General features: G+C 40.1%; 1 protein-coding gene across 1 annotated transcript in view; it reads right to left on the reverse strand.

Annotated features, from left to right (window-relative positions):
* Positions 1-573: 573 nt before the first annotated feature.
* Positions 574-18,986, reverse strand: part of MOB1B (MOB kinase activator 1B) — a 109,450-nt gene continuing 91,037 nt past the window's right edge. The window contains exons 4-6 of the mRNA XM_075351563.1: positions 14,317-14,450; positions 8,275-8,438; positions 574-5,422 (exon numbers count right to left, since the gene is read on the reverse strand). Coding sequence (XP_075207678.1) covers positions 5,345-5,422; positions 8,275-8,438; positions 14,317-14,450 — 376 coding nt within the window. The 3' untranslated portion in view covers positions 574-5,344. The remainder of the gene's footprint in view (positions 5,423-8,274; positions 8,439-14,316; positions 14,451-18,986) is intronic.

The raw sequence follows: 18,986 nt of genomic DNA on the forward strand, positions 1-18,986 counted from the left end.
AATCCTATCAAGACTGCGGTTATCCCGGTTGCTTGTGCACCTTTTTCTACCACACTTTTTCCTTCCACTCAACTTTCCATTAACATTCTTTTGTATACTATATGTCACTCTGTGAACAGCCAGCTTCTTTAGCAATGATCTTTTGTGGCTTATTCTCCTTGTGGAGTGTGTCAATGACACTGCCTTCTGGACATCTGTCAAGTCAGCAGTCTTCCTCATGATTCTGTAGCCTACAGAACCAGACTAATGGACCATTTTAAACACTTAGAAAGCCTTTGCAGGTGTTTTGTAGTAATTATTCTAATTTTCTGAGATAATGACTTTTGGGTTTTCATTGGCTGTAAGCTATAATCATCAACATTAACAGAAATAAACACTTAAAATAGATCACTCTGTTTGTAATGACTATATAATGTGTTTCCATTTGTGTATTGAATTACTGAAATAAATTAACTTTTTGATGATATTCTGATTTATTGAGATGCACTTGTACCTCTCTTCTTGCAGCTCCCAACATTTGACTATAGTAATTGCACCTATGTATCCCACAATAACAAATAAATCAATTGCAGGCACAGGAGTTCTCTTGGTTTATTCAACAATAAAAGTTCTGCAAAACATATATTGCATTTGAAGTAATGTTTTATATAATGGACATATCTTTACCAGTAAGTGCTATATCAGTTATTTCACAGAATAAAAAAATATATGTAAAATCCTTAAATTGGAACTAAACCTATAAGAAAAGAATATACGTGGAGAGGGCTGTGAGCCGAGCTAGCATATTGGTCACTGAATACAGGAAAAGCTCTGCAGATGCCCAGACAACCCTTAAGAATTTCCATTCTGTATTCCTATGCAGTAGATTGGTTCCTATCAGAGACAATATATGCAGTAAAATGAGCATTTTTCACCAATTTACATATAGGGTCTTTGCTGTCCACAAGAGGTGATGTTGTGTTTCAGTCTGTTGGGTTTAGTTCCACTTTAAGTGCATTTGATAGGTGTAAATGTATAACAAATATCTACCTAGAACTAGTCAGTACAATGGAGCAGTTTATCATGTTCATTGATTGACATATGTCTCCTCCTGAGTGTTACTCACCCTATAATTCTACAGCAGCACCAGGAAATATAAAAGCTGTATCTTTAGAATTTGCTAACTGGCAATATGGCTTCTGGTTGGTGTTGATCAGCAGTGATGTTAACGATAGTTATATGTTATGCTGTTTTGCCTATGAAGCAACCATATTTCTAAAAGAGCTCTCTGCACTACTAGCATTATTACTTCCATATATAAGTACTTGTCCACAATGTTTAATATTGGAAATAGGATTGACATTATAAACAAAGACTCAAAGTCAAATGTTTGTTTGCAGATATTGTTTCTTGTATACAGATGTATACGATCCCAATTTATATTACAGGGTTGTTCCTTTTCCACTATAATTATTCACTCGCTGCATTTTGTTACAAAACAACAATCCAAGCTGTACTCACCTTCTCTAGGTCCATCGGCAAGTCTCCGTCCCAGGTCTGGCATTGGCTGCAGTGCTTACAGCGCTCACGTCGGCAGCCAATCAGGGAGCTCAGTGGCTTGCAGCTGGGGGCGCCGTCTACATTGGAATGCCCCCTCAGAGCTGATGAGCCCAGGCTGCCAAGGTTAAGTCAACATCGCTGCCAATGCTAGGCACCAAGAACAGAGGCGGGGACTCGCTGGTGGACCTGAAAAAGGTGAATACAGCATAACTTTTAGTTTTTTGGGGGTTTTTTTAAACACAAATTTTTTTGCAGTTTTCAGAATCATTACAATATGTCTAACCTTTGAACAAGAGTAAATTCACCTTACCAATTTACCCACCCTTGTCTTAACCCACCCTCTTTTATTCCCACTTTATCCCCCCCAACATTTTTAATACACAAAACACCAGGTATAAGTCGCGAAAGAACACACAGCTCCTCAATATTCTGATTCCCGTTTGAAGCCCTATTTCTCTGAAACCCTCGTCTCGCCCTACCGTCGTGTCTCTACTGCGTGTGTATTTTCAGCTTTCCCAATGTGCCTTGCAAGTCTCCCAGTAGATACCATTCCGTATTGGTTTGTTTGTTTTTAAAAACAAAATGCAGCAAGTGATGAATTATACAGTGCCTTGTGAAAGTATTCGGCTCCATTGAGTTTGTCAACCTTTTCCCACATTTCAGGCTTCAAACATAAAGATAAAAATTTTAATGTTATGGTGAAGAATCAACAAGTGGGACACAATTGTGAAGTTGAACGAAATTTATAGTTTATTTTAAACAATAATAAACTGAAAATTGGGGCGTGCAATATTATTTGTCCCCCTTAAGTTAATACTTTGTAGCGCCACCTTTTGCTGCGATTACAGCTGCAAGTTGCTTGTGGTATGTGTCTATCAGTTTTGCACCTCCAGAGACTGAAATTCTTGCCCATTCTTCCTTTGTAAACAGCTGGAGCTGAGTGAGGTTGGATGGAGAGCGTTTGTGAACAGCAGTTTTCAGCTCTTTCCACAGATTCTCGATTGGATTCAGGTCTGGACTTTGACTTGGCCATTCTAACACCTGGATACGTTTATTTTTAAACCATTCCATTGTATATTTTGCTTTATGTTTGGGAGCATTGTCTTGTTGGAAGACAAATCTCCATCCCAATCTCAGGTCTTTTGCAAACTCTAACAGGTTTTCTTCAAGAATGGTCCTGTATTTGGCTCCATCCATTTTCCCATCAATTTTAACCATCTTCCCTGTCCCTGCTCAAGAAAAGCAGGCCCAAACCATGATGCTGCCACCAGCATGTTTGACAGTGGGGATGGGGTGTTCAGGGTGATGAGCTGTGTTGCTTTTACGCCAAACATATTGTTTGGCATTGTTCCCAAAATGTTTGATTTTTTTATGTCATCTGACCAGAGCACCTTCTTCCACATGTTTGGTGTGTCTCCCAGGTGGCTTGTGGCAAACTGTAATGACAATTTTTATGGATATTCTTTGAGAAATAGCTTTCTCCTTGCCACTCTTCCATAAAGGCCAGATTTGTGCAGTGTACGACTGATTGTTTCTCCTATCTACAGACTCTCCCACCTCAGCTGTAGATCTCTGCAGTTCATCCAGAGTGATCCTGGGCCTCTTGGCTGCATCTCTGATCAGTCTTCTCCATGTTTGAGATGAAATTAATGAGGGACGGCCAGGTCTTGGTAGATTTGCCGTGGTATTATACTCCTTCCATTTCAATATGATCGCTTGCACAGTGCTCCTTGGGATGTTTAAAGTTTTGGAAGTCTTTTTGTAACCAAATCCAGTTTAAACTTCTCCACAACAGTATCACGGACCTGCCTGTTGTGTTGCTTGGTCTTCATGATGCTATCTGCGCTTTAAACAGAACATTGAGACTATCACAGAGCAGGTGCATTTATATGGAGACTTGATTACACACGGGTGGATTATATTTATCATCATCAGTCATTTAGGACAACATTGGATCATTCAGAGATCCACAATGAGCTTCTGGAGTGAGTTTGCTGCACTGAAAGTAAAGGGGACGAATAATATTGCACGTCCCAATTTTCAGTTTTTTATTTTTTAAAAATGTTTAAAATAAGCAAAAAACTTCGTTCAACTTCACAATTGTGTCCCACTTGTTGTTGATTCTTCACCATTAATTTAATTTTTTTTATCTTTAGGTTTGAAGCCTGAAATGTGGGTAAAGGTTGACAAATTCAAGGGGGCCGAATACTTTCGCAAGACACTGTATTTGAAAGGTAACAACCCCATTAAGTACATAATTATTAAATAATTCCACTGGTCAGTACAGAGTCTTCATCAGGTATCTAACCTTAAAAATTCAGACCTTAAAACACAAACTTCTGGGGACTGTCTGGTTACTGACCATAATGTCAATATTCGTATCTAAAAATGTTGTGCATCAGCAGCCGTGCTTGACAACTGGTTTAACATGACTGTGGACTTCATAGCAAAGATAGGCAATATGATTGGCGTCCAGTCCTCCATGCAAGACGGTCTTTACTTGTATGCCTGATATCCAGAGCGCCTCTGACACTTAATAGACCCCACAATGTTGTGAGGCCTAGTAAGCACCAGACGCACCCTGGCTGCCAGGCCAAGGATGCATTGAGCAGAAGTGAAGACCAGCTCAATGATGGACCAAGGGATCAAGTTGCTCATCTCTACTCGATATGTACATTAGGGAAGGCTGCCTATATATATGTAGTCCTAGTTTCTTGGATATGCTATGGACTCTCCAAGTGGTGAGAAATTCATTATTATTGTAATTTAGAGGAAAGAGATGATGCACAGAAGTGGAGATATGTCCAAACTCAGTTCTGGTCTTTTTCATTTCCAGGTTTGAGAACCTCTTTGCTTTATAGTAATTAATCCCTATGAGTCTGTATCTGTGTAAATTGACTAGATAAGTGTTGCGTCATATACAGAAGCCCTTGATAGTAGTGTCTACACCTCGGACCATCCTGATGGTTTATTTGACAAGTTACTGTAGACTTTGTTTCTTGGCACCGACCAGCCTATAAATCCACGTTCATTAGTCTAAACATTCCCACATATTGCTATACAATTGAAATCATTTGTTCTACGTGCACTAATGTATCACATTCTTATTACTGGGTACCTGCTTCTTGTGGCCAAACCAAACCACAAAACAGGATTTTGTCGAAGCTCAACTCCTTGTTAGGTATAATAACTGCATTAGTTTTAAGGCATACATTATGAAACCTGTGCAAGTATCACGATCTATGTGAAAATGCTGCCTTAGGTCAGAAATATACACACATTACCCCTACTTCCTATAAATTAGAAACTAAATAAACAAATCTCCGCTTTTATGCTATGTCTCATCTTTTAGAACAGTCTGTTTTGGACGCATACAGAACATGAATTCTATGGGCAAAGCACAAGTCCTACACATCAGGTCTCCTGTTCCGTTTGGCTGCTTACTACACGAGCTAGGAAATCAGCAAGCATTCATGTAATAATGTACAATATCTTTAGTGGTTGAGTAGAAATTGAGGCGTATTTAAATTAGGCACATTTTACATAACGACCTCCTCAGTGCAGTAAAGGGTGTGCAAAGTATTACAAGGGTACGACTGATTCCTTCTCCTCTGACACGGCTTATGTAAAATACAATCAACTGGAATCACTAGAAGGCAAGAAAATAGATACATCACATTCCCTCTGTAAGCACACACGCAAAAAAGAAACAAATCAAATTGGTTTTGGCTGTTATAAATGAAAAATAAATGATAAAACAAAGCTTGCTCGAACGAAAGGCATCTGTGCACTTGTGGCTTGGATTTTATCTATCCTTGGATGTCAGCTTTTCAATTAGTTCCTGCAAAGGAGCTTGTTCTCTTCTGTCAATTAGGTTGAACTCCTGTGAATTGACAGCACAATTTTATTATTAGAGTACATCATTGCTGGAACTCACAGAATGGCAAGACGTTATTTATGGCAGTTACTCATCTTGTATCTGTAAAGACAAATGTGAGACCCCACATTTCTCTCTTCATTTTAAAGGGAACCTGTCAGGTGTAATATGCCAGCAAAACCCCGAGCAGTTCTGTGTGTATATTGCTAATACCTGCCTAACTATCCCAGCCTATAGTAGCATACATAAAGAGATCTTTAGAAAAAGTATTTCTAAAGATCCTTTATGATATGCTAATGAGCGCAAGGACTAGTCACAAGAGCATTAGTTCCTGAGCTCATTCCGCCCTCTTAGCATGGTAGGACGCCCACAGGGGTGTGCTAACATGCTATTCAATGCCCATGGCCCAGTGTCATCATAGGTAGTGATGCCCCTACCTGTGTCTGTTGTCAAAGCATCAGACATGGAGCTTAGGATCAGAATGCCCCACACTTCTAGGCATGCGCACTATGAACCTGGCTTTAGAGAGGTCTAGTGCGCTTGACCGGAAGTGCGGTGACTTCTGATCCATGCGCACTGACCCTAAGCTCGGCGTCTGAGGCGTGCTAACATGCTAAGAGGGCAGAATAAGCTCTGGAACTAACACCCTTGTGACTAGTCCCTGCGCTCATTAGCATATAATAAACGATCTTTAGAAATACTTTTTCTAAAGATCTCTTTATCTATGCTAGTGTATACAGGGACGGCAGGGATTAGCAATATGCACCCAGAACTGCTCGTGGATCATATGTGGGTACATATTGCACCTTACAGGTTCCCTTTAAGAGGATAATATCAGCAGAAAATGACCTATTGTTTTAATCAAAGGCTGTTGTGTTAAATACATTATTATTATCATTATTATTATTATTACATTTATTCCATGGTGTTTTATATGTGTAAAGGGGTATAAATAATAAAAACAAATATGAAAAAAAATCATATTTTTTATATATCACAATCTGTATAATAAAAAATTATGCAATTCTAGCAATTTTCACACTGACCATTGGGACTATTTTAGACTTATACTCTACTTTTTGTTCCTTACAGAAGACTTTTCAGAAGTCTCATTATCTTCACAAGAAGGATTACAATGACAGGTAAAAGCTCTATATACAATTGATAACACGTGATTCACCAGTCAAAAAAAGTGATGATCCCCTGCTTCCAACTTTTCACAATGATTTTTGCTCATAATCAATACAAAAGATAGGGTCAGTCAATTGCTGCTATTGTACATGTAGATTAATATAAAGGAACAGCAAGTGTGAAAATTTCAAGACTACATTTTTTTTATATAGATCATTATGTGATATATAATGAAAAAATGATCAAAATTATTTCTAACATATCACATTAATAGATCATTTTCTGATTAAACATTTATTTTAAAGTATATTGATCACCTATTCTTAAGGGTGCTATACACGCGACACGTACGAGCAACCTTCAACTATCGCAAAAACGTGAAAAAATCGTTGCTCGTTGACACATCGCTCCTTTCCCAAATATCGTTGCTGCTGCAGGTACAATGTTGTTTGTCGTTCCTGCGGCATCATACATCGTTATGTGTGACACCACAGGAACGACGAACATCTCCTTACCTGCGTTCACCGGCAATGAGGAAGGAAGAGGGTGGGCGGCATGTTCCGGACGCTCATCTCCGCCCCTCCTCTGCTATTGGACAGCTGCCGTGTGACGTGCTGTGACGCCGCATGAACCGCCCCCTTAGAAAGGAGGCGGTTTGCCGGCCATAGCGATGTCGCAGGGAAGGTAAGTCCGTGTGACGGGTGTTAAAGATGTTGTGCGCCACGGGCAGCGATTTGCCCGTGACACACAACCGACGGGGGCTAATATTTACGTCAATGGGAGCTCAAATGTACCAAGAACGGTCACTACACTTGCACACTCATATTTAAAGAGGCACAATCGGGAATTGTACCCGGTTGTCTGGGTGTCAGGAAGTGCCTAACTATCCCCTTTGCCTGGGTTGAGCTATTTTGACACAAAATGAATGCAGTAAATTGTTCCCTTTTGCCCTGGGAGAAGGGAAGACTAGCTACAGTTTTTGCTAGAGTATATAGAGCTGTCACATTCAAGCTCTGTACACCAGTGTTCCTCAACACCAGTGTTCCTCAACACCAGTCCTCACGGCCCACCAACAGATCAGGTTTTCAGGATTTCCCCAGTATTGCATAGGTGAGCTGATGGGTTTTTCAGGCTTGCGCATGGAATACTTCCGTCATCTGTTCAATACTAAGGAAATCCTGAAATCCTGATATGTTGATGGGCCTGAGGACTGAGTTGAGAAACACTGCTGTCCACTGTGTACTTCTGGCCACAGACTTGCTAACAAAACATTCAATATCATAATCATGGAAAACATCAAGACAGTCTTTCTTTATTATTGTCTCATGACATGGTATCACACTATAACAAGGAAATATTCCTTTTTCGGCTTCAGATCGCAGCCTAAAAGATTCTGACAGCAACAAGCAGGTTGCTGTCATGGTGAATTTTCATTGATTCAAATTACTATCTACATCAATGTGTACATCCTAACTGGCTTATAGTTATGCGAACATTGATTTGGAACCTATTATAAAAGTTATATCTCAATCTAAAAAAAAAAAGTAAGGTATTAGAAAAAGGGCCTTTCATAAATTTCTTCTGGATGGCGTCAAATGTGTTGTGTTGTTAGGCTGTCTCTCCTCTTTTTCTGATTTAGTTGTAATCTAAGCTATTAGACAATTTTATCCTTTTACCAATACAGCCAACAAAAAGAAGTCAGAATTTGAAGATGTGGACCACATTACCTGGACAAAAAATATAAAGTGCTTAAATGACGTGTTGAGATGTGCCTCTTCCTGCAACTGGATAACAGAGTCAAAGTGCTGGTGATAGATGTGGGCATAGACTCGGAAAAGTCGCTTTAGAATAATTTTCGCTACGGACATAAAGTTCTTAGGAAATGGAACACCTAGGAAATAAGAGAATTATGCAGCAAAAGTCAGTAAACATTAGCCTCGTGGTTTCTATGGTGGCACAATTGCAAAATGATGAACTGTGTGGAAGGTTCAGTATGCCAAGTTACAGATAGGTCCAGAAATATTTTGACACTGACTGAATCTTTGTAATTTGGGCTCTGCATGCCACTATTTTTGATGTAAAATGAAACAACTAAGATAAAATTGAAGTGTAGACTTTCAGTTTTAATTTAGGGGGTTGAACCAAAATTTCCTGTGGAAAGTTTAGGAATTGCAACCATTTTTCGACAGTGTCCTCATTTCAGGGGCCCAAAAGTAATTGGACAAACTTATTTTACCATAAATACGTTCATTTTTAATACATTATAGAGAATTCTTTGCAGGCAATGACTGCTGGAAGTCATGGACGTCACCAAATGCTGGGTTTCCCTCTTTGTGAGGCTTTGCCTGCCTTTACTGCAGCTGACTTTTTTGTTATTACTTGTTTGTGGGTTGGAGCCTGTCACCAGTTTTTCAGTATTAAACCAAAAGTGTCACCTTCTGCAGCTCCTGGGCTGCATTCTATGAAGGTGCACCTTGTTGCTGACTTCCCTTGCAGACCCCAGAAATAACTTTATAAAATCTGACCACCATATATGCTAATGACATGTTCTGGTCCGCTGGGTGTGCTCATTTTCGGCTCCTGTCCCTTCTTCTGGCCTTGTTCGCCGTCCTCCTTTCATGATTGACGTGGATGACGCCTCCATCATCATCCACGTTGCTCTGCCAAATCTTGTGCGTGTGCAGAGTCAGTCCTGGTGAGGTCTTTGCCCAGGCGCGAGATTAGGGAATCTATAAGGTGATTTTTGTGTATCATATTAACAGTATCCTGAAATAAGGCTTGGGCAGCCCTTTCAACATATGTAACTTACAGTTAGGTCGAGAAATATTTGGACAGTGACACAAGTTTTGTTATTTTAGCTGTTTACAAAAACATGTTCAGAAATACAATTATATATATAATATGGGCTGAAAGTGCACACTCCCAGCTGCAATATGAGAGTTTTCACATCCAAATCGGAGAAAGGGTTTAGGAATCATAGCTCTGTAATGCATAGACATCTCTTTTTCAAGGGACCAAAAGTAATTGGACAAGGGACTCCAAGGGCTGCAATTAACTCTGAAGGCGTCTCCCTCGTTAACCTGTAATCAATGAAGTAGTTAAAAGGTCTGGGGTTGATTACAGGTGTGTGGTTTTGCATTTGGAAGTTGTTGCTGTGACCAGACAACATGCGGTCTAAGGAACTCTCAATTGAGGTGAAGCAGAACATCCTGAGGCTGAAAAAAAAGAAAAAATCCATCAAAGAGATAGCAGACATGCTTGGAGTAGCAAAATCAACAGTCGGGTACATTCTGAGAAAAAAGGAATTGACTGGTGAGCTTGGGAACTCAAAAAGGCCTGGGCGTCCACGGATGACAACAGTGGTGGATGATCGCCGCATACTTTCTTTGGTGAAGAAGAACCCGTTCACAACATCAACTGAAGTTCAGAACACTCTCAGTGAAGTAGGTGTATATGTCTCTAAGTCAACAGTAAAGAGAAGACTCCATGAAAGTAAATACAAAGGGTTCACATCTAGATGCAAACCATTCCTCAATTCCAAAAATAGACAGGCCAGAGTTAAATTTGCTGAAAAACACCTCATGAAGCCAGCTCAGTTCTGGAAAAGTATTCTATGGACAGATGAGACAAAGATCAACCTGTACCAGAATGATGGGAAGAAAAAAGTTTGGAGAAGAAAGGGAACGGCACATGATCCAAGGCACACCACATCCTCTGTAAAACATGGTGGAGGCAACGTGATGGCATGGGCATGCATGGCTTTCAATGGCACTGGGTCACTTGTGTTTATTGATGACATAACAGCAGACAAGAGTAGCCGGATGAATTCTGAAGTGTACAGGGATATACTTTCAGCCCAGATTCAGCCAAATGCCGCAAAGTTGATCGGACGGCGCTTCATAGTACAGATGGACAATGACCCCAAGCATACAGCCAAAGCTACCAAGGAGTTCATGAGTGCAAAAAAGTGGAACATTCTGCAATGGCCAAGTCAATCACCAGATCTTAACCCAATTGAGCATGCATTTCACTTGCTCAAATCCAGACTTAAGACGGAAAGACCCACAAACAAGCAAGACCTGAAGGCTGTGGCTGTAAAGGCCTGGCAAAGCATTAAGAAGGAGGAAACCCAGCGTTTGGTGATGTCCATGGGTTCCAGACTTAAGGCAGTGATTGCCTCCAAAGGATTCGCAACAAAATATTGAAAATAAAAATATTTTGTTTGGGTTTGGTTTATTTGTCCAATTACTTTTGACCTCCTAAAATGTGGAGTGTTTGTAAAGAAATGTGTACAATTCCTACAATTTCTATCAGATATTTTTGTTCAAACCTTCAAATTAAACGTTACAATCTGCACTTAAATTCTGTTGTAGAGGTTTCATTTCAAATTCAATGTGGTGGCCTGCAGAGCCCAACTCGCGAAAATTGTGTCACTGTCCAAATATTTCTGGACCTAACTGTATATTGCTGTACGTTGCCCCATTGTGTTGCTGTAAACCTTTGCAAATTTATAGTCATATACATGTAAATGCGTAATGCACATTCACCCCTTCTCTCGCCCACCCCTCTTTGAAGCATCAGTGATTGGTGCAGACTGTCAGTATTACTACATTTGTTACAGCAAGTGAACCTAACACAGTATGTTTTGGGTCATTGTCCATTTGTACTATGAAGCGTCCAATCAACCTTTCTGCATTTGGATGAATCTGAGCAGAAACTATAGCCCTGTACACTTCAGAACATATCCAGCTACTTCTGTCTTCAGTGACATTATCAATAAACACTAGTGCCCCAGGGCCATTGGAAGCCATGCATGCCCATGCTATCACATTGCATCTATCATGTTTTACAGAGGATGTGGTGTGTCTTCTCCATACTGTCTTCTTTTCATCATTCTGGTACAGGTTGATCTTTGTTTAAACTGTCCAAAGAATGCTTTTCCAGAACTGGGCTGGCTACTTTAGATGCTTTTTGACAAAGTCTAATCTGGCCTTTCTATTTTACAGGGTAATTAATGGTTTTCACCTTGTGGTGAATCCTTTGTATTTGCACTCAGGAAGTCTTCTCTTTATGGTAGACTTAAGGTCCATTTACACGCTACGATATCGCTAGCGATATCGCTAGCGAGCGTACCCGCCTCCATTGTTTGTGCGTCACGGGCAAATCGCTCCCCATGGCGCACAATATCGGTAACACCCGTTACACATACTTACCTTCCTAGCGACATTGCTGTGGGCGGCGAACAACCTCTTTGTTAAAGGGGAGGTGCGTGCGCCATCACAGAGACGTCACACAGCGGCCGACCAATAGAAGTGGAGTGGAGGCAGAGACCAGCCGCATTAACGACATGCTCACCTCATTGCCGGAGGACGCAGGTAAGTTGTTGTTCGTCGTTCCCGGGGTGTCACACGTAGTGATGTGTGCTGCCTCAGGAACGACGAACAACCTACGTCCACAACGACCAACAAGATTTTGAAAATGAGCTACGTGTCAACGATCAACTATTAGGTGAGTATTTTTGATCGTTAACACTCGCTAAGAGCTGTTACACGCAACAACGTCGCTATCGTTAGCGATATCGTTGTGTGTAAATGGGCCTTTAGATTCTGAAACACCTACTTTCTTGAGGTTTTTCACTTGGGTGGATGTTGTAAAGGATTCTGTGATCATTCACCTTTGTCTTCAGTGGACATCCAAGCCTTTTTGAGTTCCTAAGCTCACCAGTGAGCTCTTTTTTTTTTTTTTTTTGCAGAATGTACTAAACTGTTTTTGTCCGCTCCTAACATTTCTGTTATTTCTCTGATGGATTCCTGATTTTTTCCAGTCTAATGATGATCTGTTTCACTTTTATTGAGAGCTCCTTTGACCGCATGTTGTGCCACACCAACAGCTTCCAAATTTAAATGTCACATCTGGAATCAGCTCCAGACCTTTTACCTGCTTAACTTATGATCAATTAATTGTGATTCATAGCTCAAGCAGCCAATTAAAGAGCATTTGAGATAATTGTACAATTAAAAAGCTCTGGTTCCTTGAAAAAGAAACAGCTACATATTAAAGAGCTGTGATTCCTAAACCGCTACTCCAATTAGGATATGAATACCCTCAAATTAAAGCTGATAGTCTGCACTTTCAGCCCATATTGATTATGTAACTGTATCCTGAACATGTTTTGGTGAACAGGTAAACTGCCAAAACTTGTGTCACTGTCCAAATATTTCTGGACCTAACTCTATGTCTGCAGCTTGTTATTGAAACTACATTCAACAGGTCTATAGAAAAACAATAAGTTTGGTATATGTTTACATTAAGCACAGTACTCAGCATGGAGTTTTGGTAGAAGGTAAGTGTACTCCTTATTTAGTGCAACAATCTGCATGTGACATGCAGATCCATGTACTCGATGCAAAATTAATTTAAATCATGTCACATGTGCATGATGCCCAAATATATTTTCACTCCTGGTAGCTCTCACGTTCTCTGTTATGGACAATCATTTTTCCAGATGTTCCAAACATTTTAAAGGGGGCTTCATCAGAAAAAATAACCTTACTCCAATCTTCTGCAGCCTAATCCCTATACTTCCTGCAAAGTTATTTTCTCTGATGAACCCCTTCAGACTGTTCTGAACAGTTGGAGAAATTAATGTTCGGAGGTGAAAATGTGAGCATTATTATGGTTACTGTCATGCCAACAGTAAAGCATCATGATCATTCATTTGGGGAGATGCTTTTCATCTTAGTTGCTATGAATAATCAATGCCATCTAAACATCATTCAAGAGCAAGGTCTCCCAGTGATCCAGGAGCAATTTAGTGATGAACAATGATTGTTCTAGCATGATGATCATGAGACCATGCCACAAGGCAAAATTGATAACCAAGCGGCTCGGTAAACAAAACATTGAAATTTTGTGTCCAAACCCAGGAAACTGCTTAGATCTTTATCCCATGAGGACCTGTCACTTGTCAAAAAGCAGGTGAGCATACAGAAATTGTCATGAACTTAAAAAGCACTAATTAGACAAGAATTGGTAGATATCAGTCAGGATTTGGCCCAGTAGTGGATATCCAGCATGTCAGGGCGAACTGCAAAGGTCTTACAAAATAAGGGTGAACACTGTAAATATTGAGTCTTTACATAAAATTAATGTATTTCTCAATAAAATTTAAAAAACTTATAAAATGATAATAATTATACTTCAGCAGCCATAGAAACATCTGAGTAAGGTCATATTAAGACACATTTGAGTATTTTACATGACTGGTTGTAACCCAAAACCGCACGTGGGTACATGCAGAAGTGGTGCCCGTGCTTCTATTAGACTTTTCCTCTAATTGTTCCACTCCTGGTTTTGGCTACAAATACTGAGGTAAAAAACTCACCAAATACTCAATATGTGAACACTGCTGCAAAGGTCTAAAAACACAGAAAATCTTCTATTACCACAACTGTACACAAGTTTCAGATGCCTATATTTTCTGTAGTCTACATGTGTACAAAAAATCAACAGCTATGAAAATACAGTATCTATTAGGCAATGTGCACATGTTAAGTGTTTCGGTATGTTTTTTACCTCAGTATTTGTAGGCCAAAACCAGGAGGGGGTAAAAAATGATTGTTCTACTCCTGGTTTTGTCTTACAAATACTGAGGTAAAAAACTCTCCAAATACTCCATGTGTACATGTGGCCTTAAGGAAGGAAGATGCTATCAGAGTGAATAAAAATCAAATACTATCACATTTCATTTTTTGTGAAAATATTCTCACCTATTTTTGAGGGGAAAAGTGTTTCATCATCAAGCTGGTCTTGTACCCAGGTCATTAGGTAATCAATGTATTTGGGAGCAGAGCACTTAATCGGCTTCTTTATATTTGTTCCATCTGCCCAATGGTATTCATACCTAGAAAAAATAGTATCATGTTATATGTGTGTGTGTGTGTATATATATATATATATATATATATACACATATATATATATATATATATATATATATATATATATAGATAGATAGATAGATAGATAGATAGATAGATATAAGAAAAAAAATGTTAATATTTTTTTTTTTTTCAGCTACATTTCCAGGATAAAATGTTATTCCCACCACGCCATTATTTTTTACAAAGCACAGTATCGGCATGACTATTATAAAAATACAGTCATGATGACTCTGAGATAGCGTGGAACCGTGGCCCCTAAGGTGTCCCTCACGCTAGGGGGTCCTATGCGATCCCTATTCTCAGTGATACACCTAATGGTGGGGATGCCCTAGTCTCCTTCCCAGCCCTGCTCTTGACCAGTCCTGATCTGATTCAGCCTCCTCCTCCCCCTAAAGGGAGGGACAGTACAGGAGTGTAATGAAAGTCACAGATATAGCCAGTAAAGGGAAACCAAAACTATGCCACACAGCACGCACCCATATAGTTAAAGACAATAAGAGATTCAGGAGGAAACATGAGGAAACACAAGAGTTGGAAGGAAGCTACAAAACAACAAGGATAACTTTACACAACAACAACAAGCAAATAGCACAATTTTCACCAGAGAATTTGGGATACCACACCACACAGACCAACATAGAAACTATGGCTGGCATGGGTAGAAAATTTAAACCAGCTTAAATAGAAGGGAAGCAGATGTGACTGACTGACTTCCGCACCACATGTAAGCAAAGGAACCTAACAAGCAGAGATTAACTCCCTCTGGCCTGCCTACGAATCGGCACACAGCAGGTTAAGTGGATGCTAGATTCTTGCTGTGTGGATCCCAGACACCAGAGAAACCATCGGGCGGGGTGTCAGAATCTGCAATGTGAACAGAGCCCGACGTCACCATATTGGAATGTTGACTTCTGATGCCTGGACATGGCCTATAGTGAAAAGACTGGAGAAGCAGCATACGATGGCAGAAAGAAGAGGAGCAGACAGTGAGTAGCTGGAGAAGTGAGCAATTAGTTGTTGAGTTTTTTTATTTATTTTCTCTACTATGAGTTATACATAATGTTTCTTGTAATTTATCTCAAATAGGGTACCTGTTCTGATTTTAGGAACAGTGGAAAAGCAGAGAAAAATTATTTTTTAAAAATGTATGGTACCTACAGTGAAACATGGTAGTGAGTGTCATTATGTGGTGCTGCATGAGTGCTGCTGCTGTCGGGGAGCTACATTTCATTGCTGGTATCATCTATTTACAGATGTACAGCTCTATATTGAAAGAGAAGATGCTACCATCACTCCCTGCCCTTTGTAGACATGCACTTTTTCTAAATACATGGTGCCTACAGTAAATCATAGTGGTGGCAGTGTTCTTATGTGAGGCTGCATGAGTGCTCATGGTGTTGTGGAGCTACATTTCATTGATGGTATTATGTATTCATAGATGTACTGCACTATATTGAAAGAGAAAATGTTACTGTTGCTCCAAGCCCTTGATAGACAAGCACTTTTCCAACATGACAATGATCCAAAATGCACATATAAGCCATTGTTACATTTCTGAAGAACAACAGCATGAATGTGATTTAGTGGACAAGTATGTCTCCTTGTCTGAACCTATTAAAACACCTACCACTCAATTATGCTGAGGACTATATATATGTATATATTGACTGCCCACTGTTCTTTTTAGTAAAGTGGGCTGCCCTAATAAGTGATTGACAGCTGCCCCTATATCCACACTATAGAAGGAAGACTGAAAAGTGCAGGTGAGCAGAACTTCCAATGAGTTAACTACAGGTTATACACTGGTTAGGCTAGGGTCACAAGACTAAAGTGGTACAATGTTTGTTTCCCACTTGTTCTTCATATGAAGTCCATGTTTTTACTTTGCAGTTATTAATTATTGACAGGACCATTTACAGTTTCCCATGCTACAGAATGTATCTGCCATATCGTGGTTTTCAAATTTTTTTTTCGCACCCGTAGACTTCAATTGGGGAGTCTCATCCAATTTTAGAGTCAAATTGCAGCATGCTGGGAGTCAACCTGCAAATCCGATCACGCTCACCCATACTAATCTATGGGTTCTTGTGAAATATCGGACTGCAGTGATGACATCCAAATGCAGTCCGATATACCGAGAGAAAGACAATGGAGAAGATAGAGAAATTAATCTCTCCTTCTCCTCATTTGTGATTTAATTCTCGGATGTGAGGGAATAATGACACTGACAGCTGAGTCTGAGCTGAGTGTCACTACATATCACATCCGATGCTCTACGCCAGTGTGACCACAGCCTTACACTGAATCTTTTCCAAATGCTCTCTCAATCTGCTTGGCTCCTCCTGCTCTATAACATGCTATCTGCATATTGGACTGCGTTTTCATTGTAACAAGTTACCTATAATTTGGGATAAACCCAAGAACAGACGTGGCACTTTTTTATTTAACTAAAAACAAAACATTTTTTTTCTAATTTTATAAAACCTCAATTGTTTTTATTGCAGTATTGCATATAATACAATATGGATCATGGCTAATGTACCAAACATGGTTGTGAACCATGAATCTCATCATTAGGCCTTGTGCCGTTAGTCAGTTGTCATGTTGTGGAGGAAATGTGGTATTACATGTTTTTAACCAGACAAACTGTGTTTTTTTCAGTGATAGTGATTTTGATTTATTGCATTATTTCTTAGGTCACTTGAGACTATTGTGGTCTAAATGGCTGTGATAATTATAGCATATACTTCCCTTGCTGACACGGTTAGTAAGTACAGATGTGGACAACATAGTATAAAAGTCTGTTAGCATTTATATGTGTGTAAATTGACAGGGCCATACATAACTGGAATTATTGAGCCCCACTAATTTACAGTATACTGAACTATAGTAATGGTAAAAGCAGAGTTTCAAAGCCATGATGCCTTAAATTGAACTGGCCAACAGATTCAGGCTGCCGGAGCCATAGACAGAATGAATCAGAAACTGTGACTGCCGCCAGGTATGGTTAAGATCAGGCTTAGCTGAGTGTATGAAAAATAGTCTAATTTCTTTCCAGGCAAATCAGATGCTTTTCATTCATACTGTCATCCCCACTCCATCCTTCCGTCATCCCCATTCCATCCTTCCGTCATCCCCATTCCATCCTTCCGTCATCCACACTCCATCCTTCCGTCATCCACACTCCATCCTTCCGTCATCCACACTCCATCCTTCCGTCATCCACACTCCATCCTTCCGTCACCACACTCCATCCTTCCGTCATCCACACTCCATCCTTCCGCCATCCCCACTCCATCCTTCCGCCATCCACACTCCATCCTTCCGTCATCCACACTCAATCCTTCCGTCATCCACACTCCATCCTTCCGTCATCCCCATTCCATCCTTCCGTCATCCACATTCCATCCTTCCGTCATCCACACCCCATCCTTCCGTCATCCACACTCCATCCTTCCGTCATCCACACTCCATCCTTCCGTCATCCACACTCCATCCTTCCGTCATCCACACTCCATCCATCCCTGTTTCTGTTTGACACCTGTTCAGCATCCATATTCATATATCAATAATTTAAAAAAATTACAAGACTAAATAGTTTCCTACTGTAGGCTTAGATTTCTTTTTTTGTAAACCCTGTGGGGATTTACTTGCTTTCAGGCCAACGGTCTCTTTGTAAAAACAGGAAGTTTTATTACAGTTCATTAAACTTCCAGGCAAAACTAAATAAACAGCCTTTCTTCAGCATAAAGGTGAAAATAAACAAACCAGTCCATACATCAGTACGGGTTCACCCACTTAACAGTAACCCAGGTCCTGTCAGCGAGCCTAGCACCAAGTGGTCTTTCCACCTCTCACAGTACCCTTCAGCTCAGCTGTCTTATATTGGTGACCTTAACAGCCTGGAAAACCTGGGCTGGAGGTATTGGAGTGATCAGGCCCACCCTGCACTTCTGACCGCACCGAAAACCCAGACCACAAATCCATGCCTATTTAATAATAAAAAAAACCCAAACCTCTCAGCACTACATGTGCTGGAGCCTGCTTTTCCGGGTCCTACAGCACTGAGGCTAGCCACATCTGTGATACATACCTCCCCATCTAGGACCTTGCCAGCTGGTACCTTACAACTAATAGGTTTGAATTTACAGGTCTGATTAAAAAAAACATAAGAGATTAGCGCATGCTGTAATTTTTTCCATGGAGACACTCAGTGGGGGCTCATTCAGATGAGCATATTACATGTACATGTGCTTCAATAGGGCTGTTCAGAGTTTTTTCACATGAACCAAATGTCAGGGTGAGAAATATTCACAGCATACACTAGTCTCTTTTGTATGAGACTCACCCATTCAAGTCATGGGAGTGGGAAAAAATACCAAAACTCTTTGTTTCTCCTTTACGGATCATCTGTACAGTATCTAAGTTTTACAAATATATTGCAGTTATTAAGATAGGAAAGTGTGTTTGATCTTGTACTCTTTAAGCTGTTGCTG

This window comes from Anomaloglossus baeobatrachus, chromosome 1 (assembly GCF_048569485.1).
Source record: "Anomaloglossus baeobatrachus isolate aAnoBae1 chromosome 1, aAnoBae1.hap1, whole genome shotgun sequence".
Lineage (NCBI taxonomy): Eukaryota > Metazoa > Chordata > Amphibia > Anura > Aromobatidae > Anomaloglossus > Anomaloglossus baeobatrachus.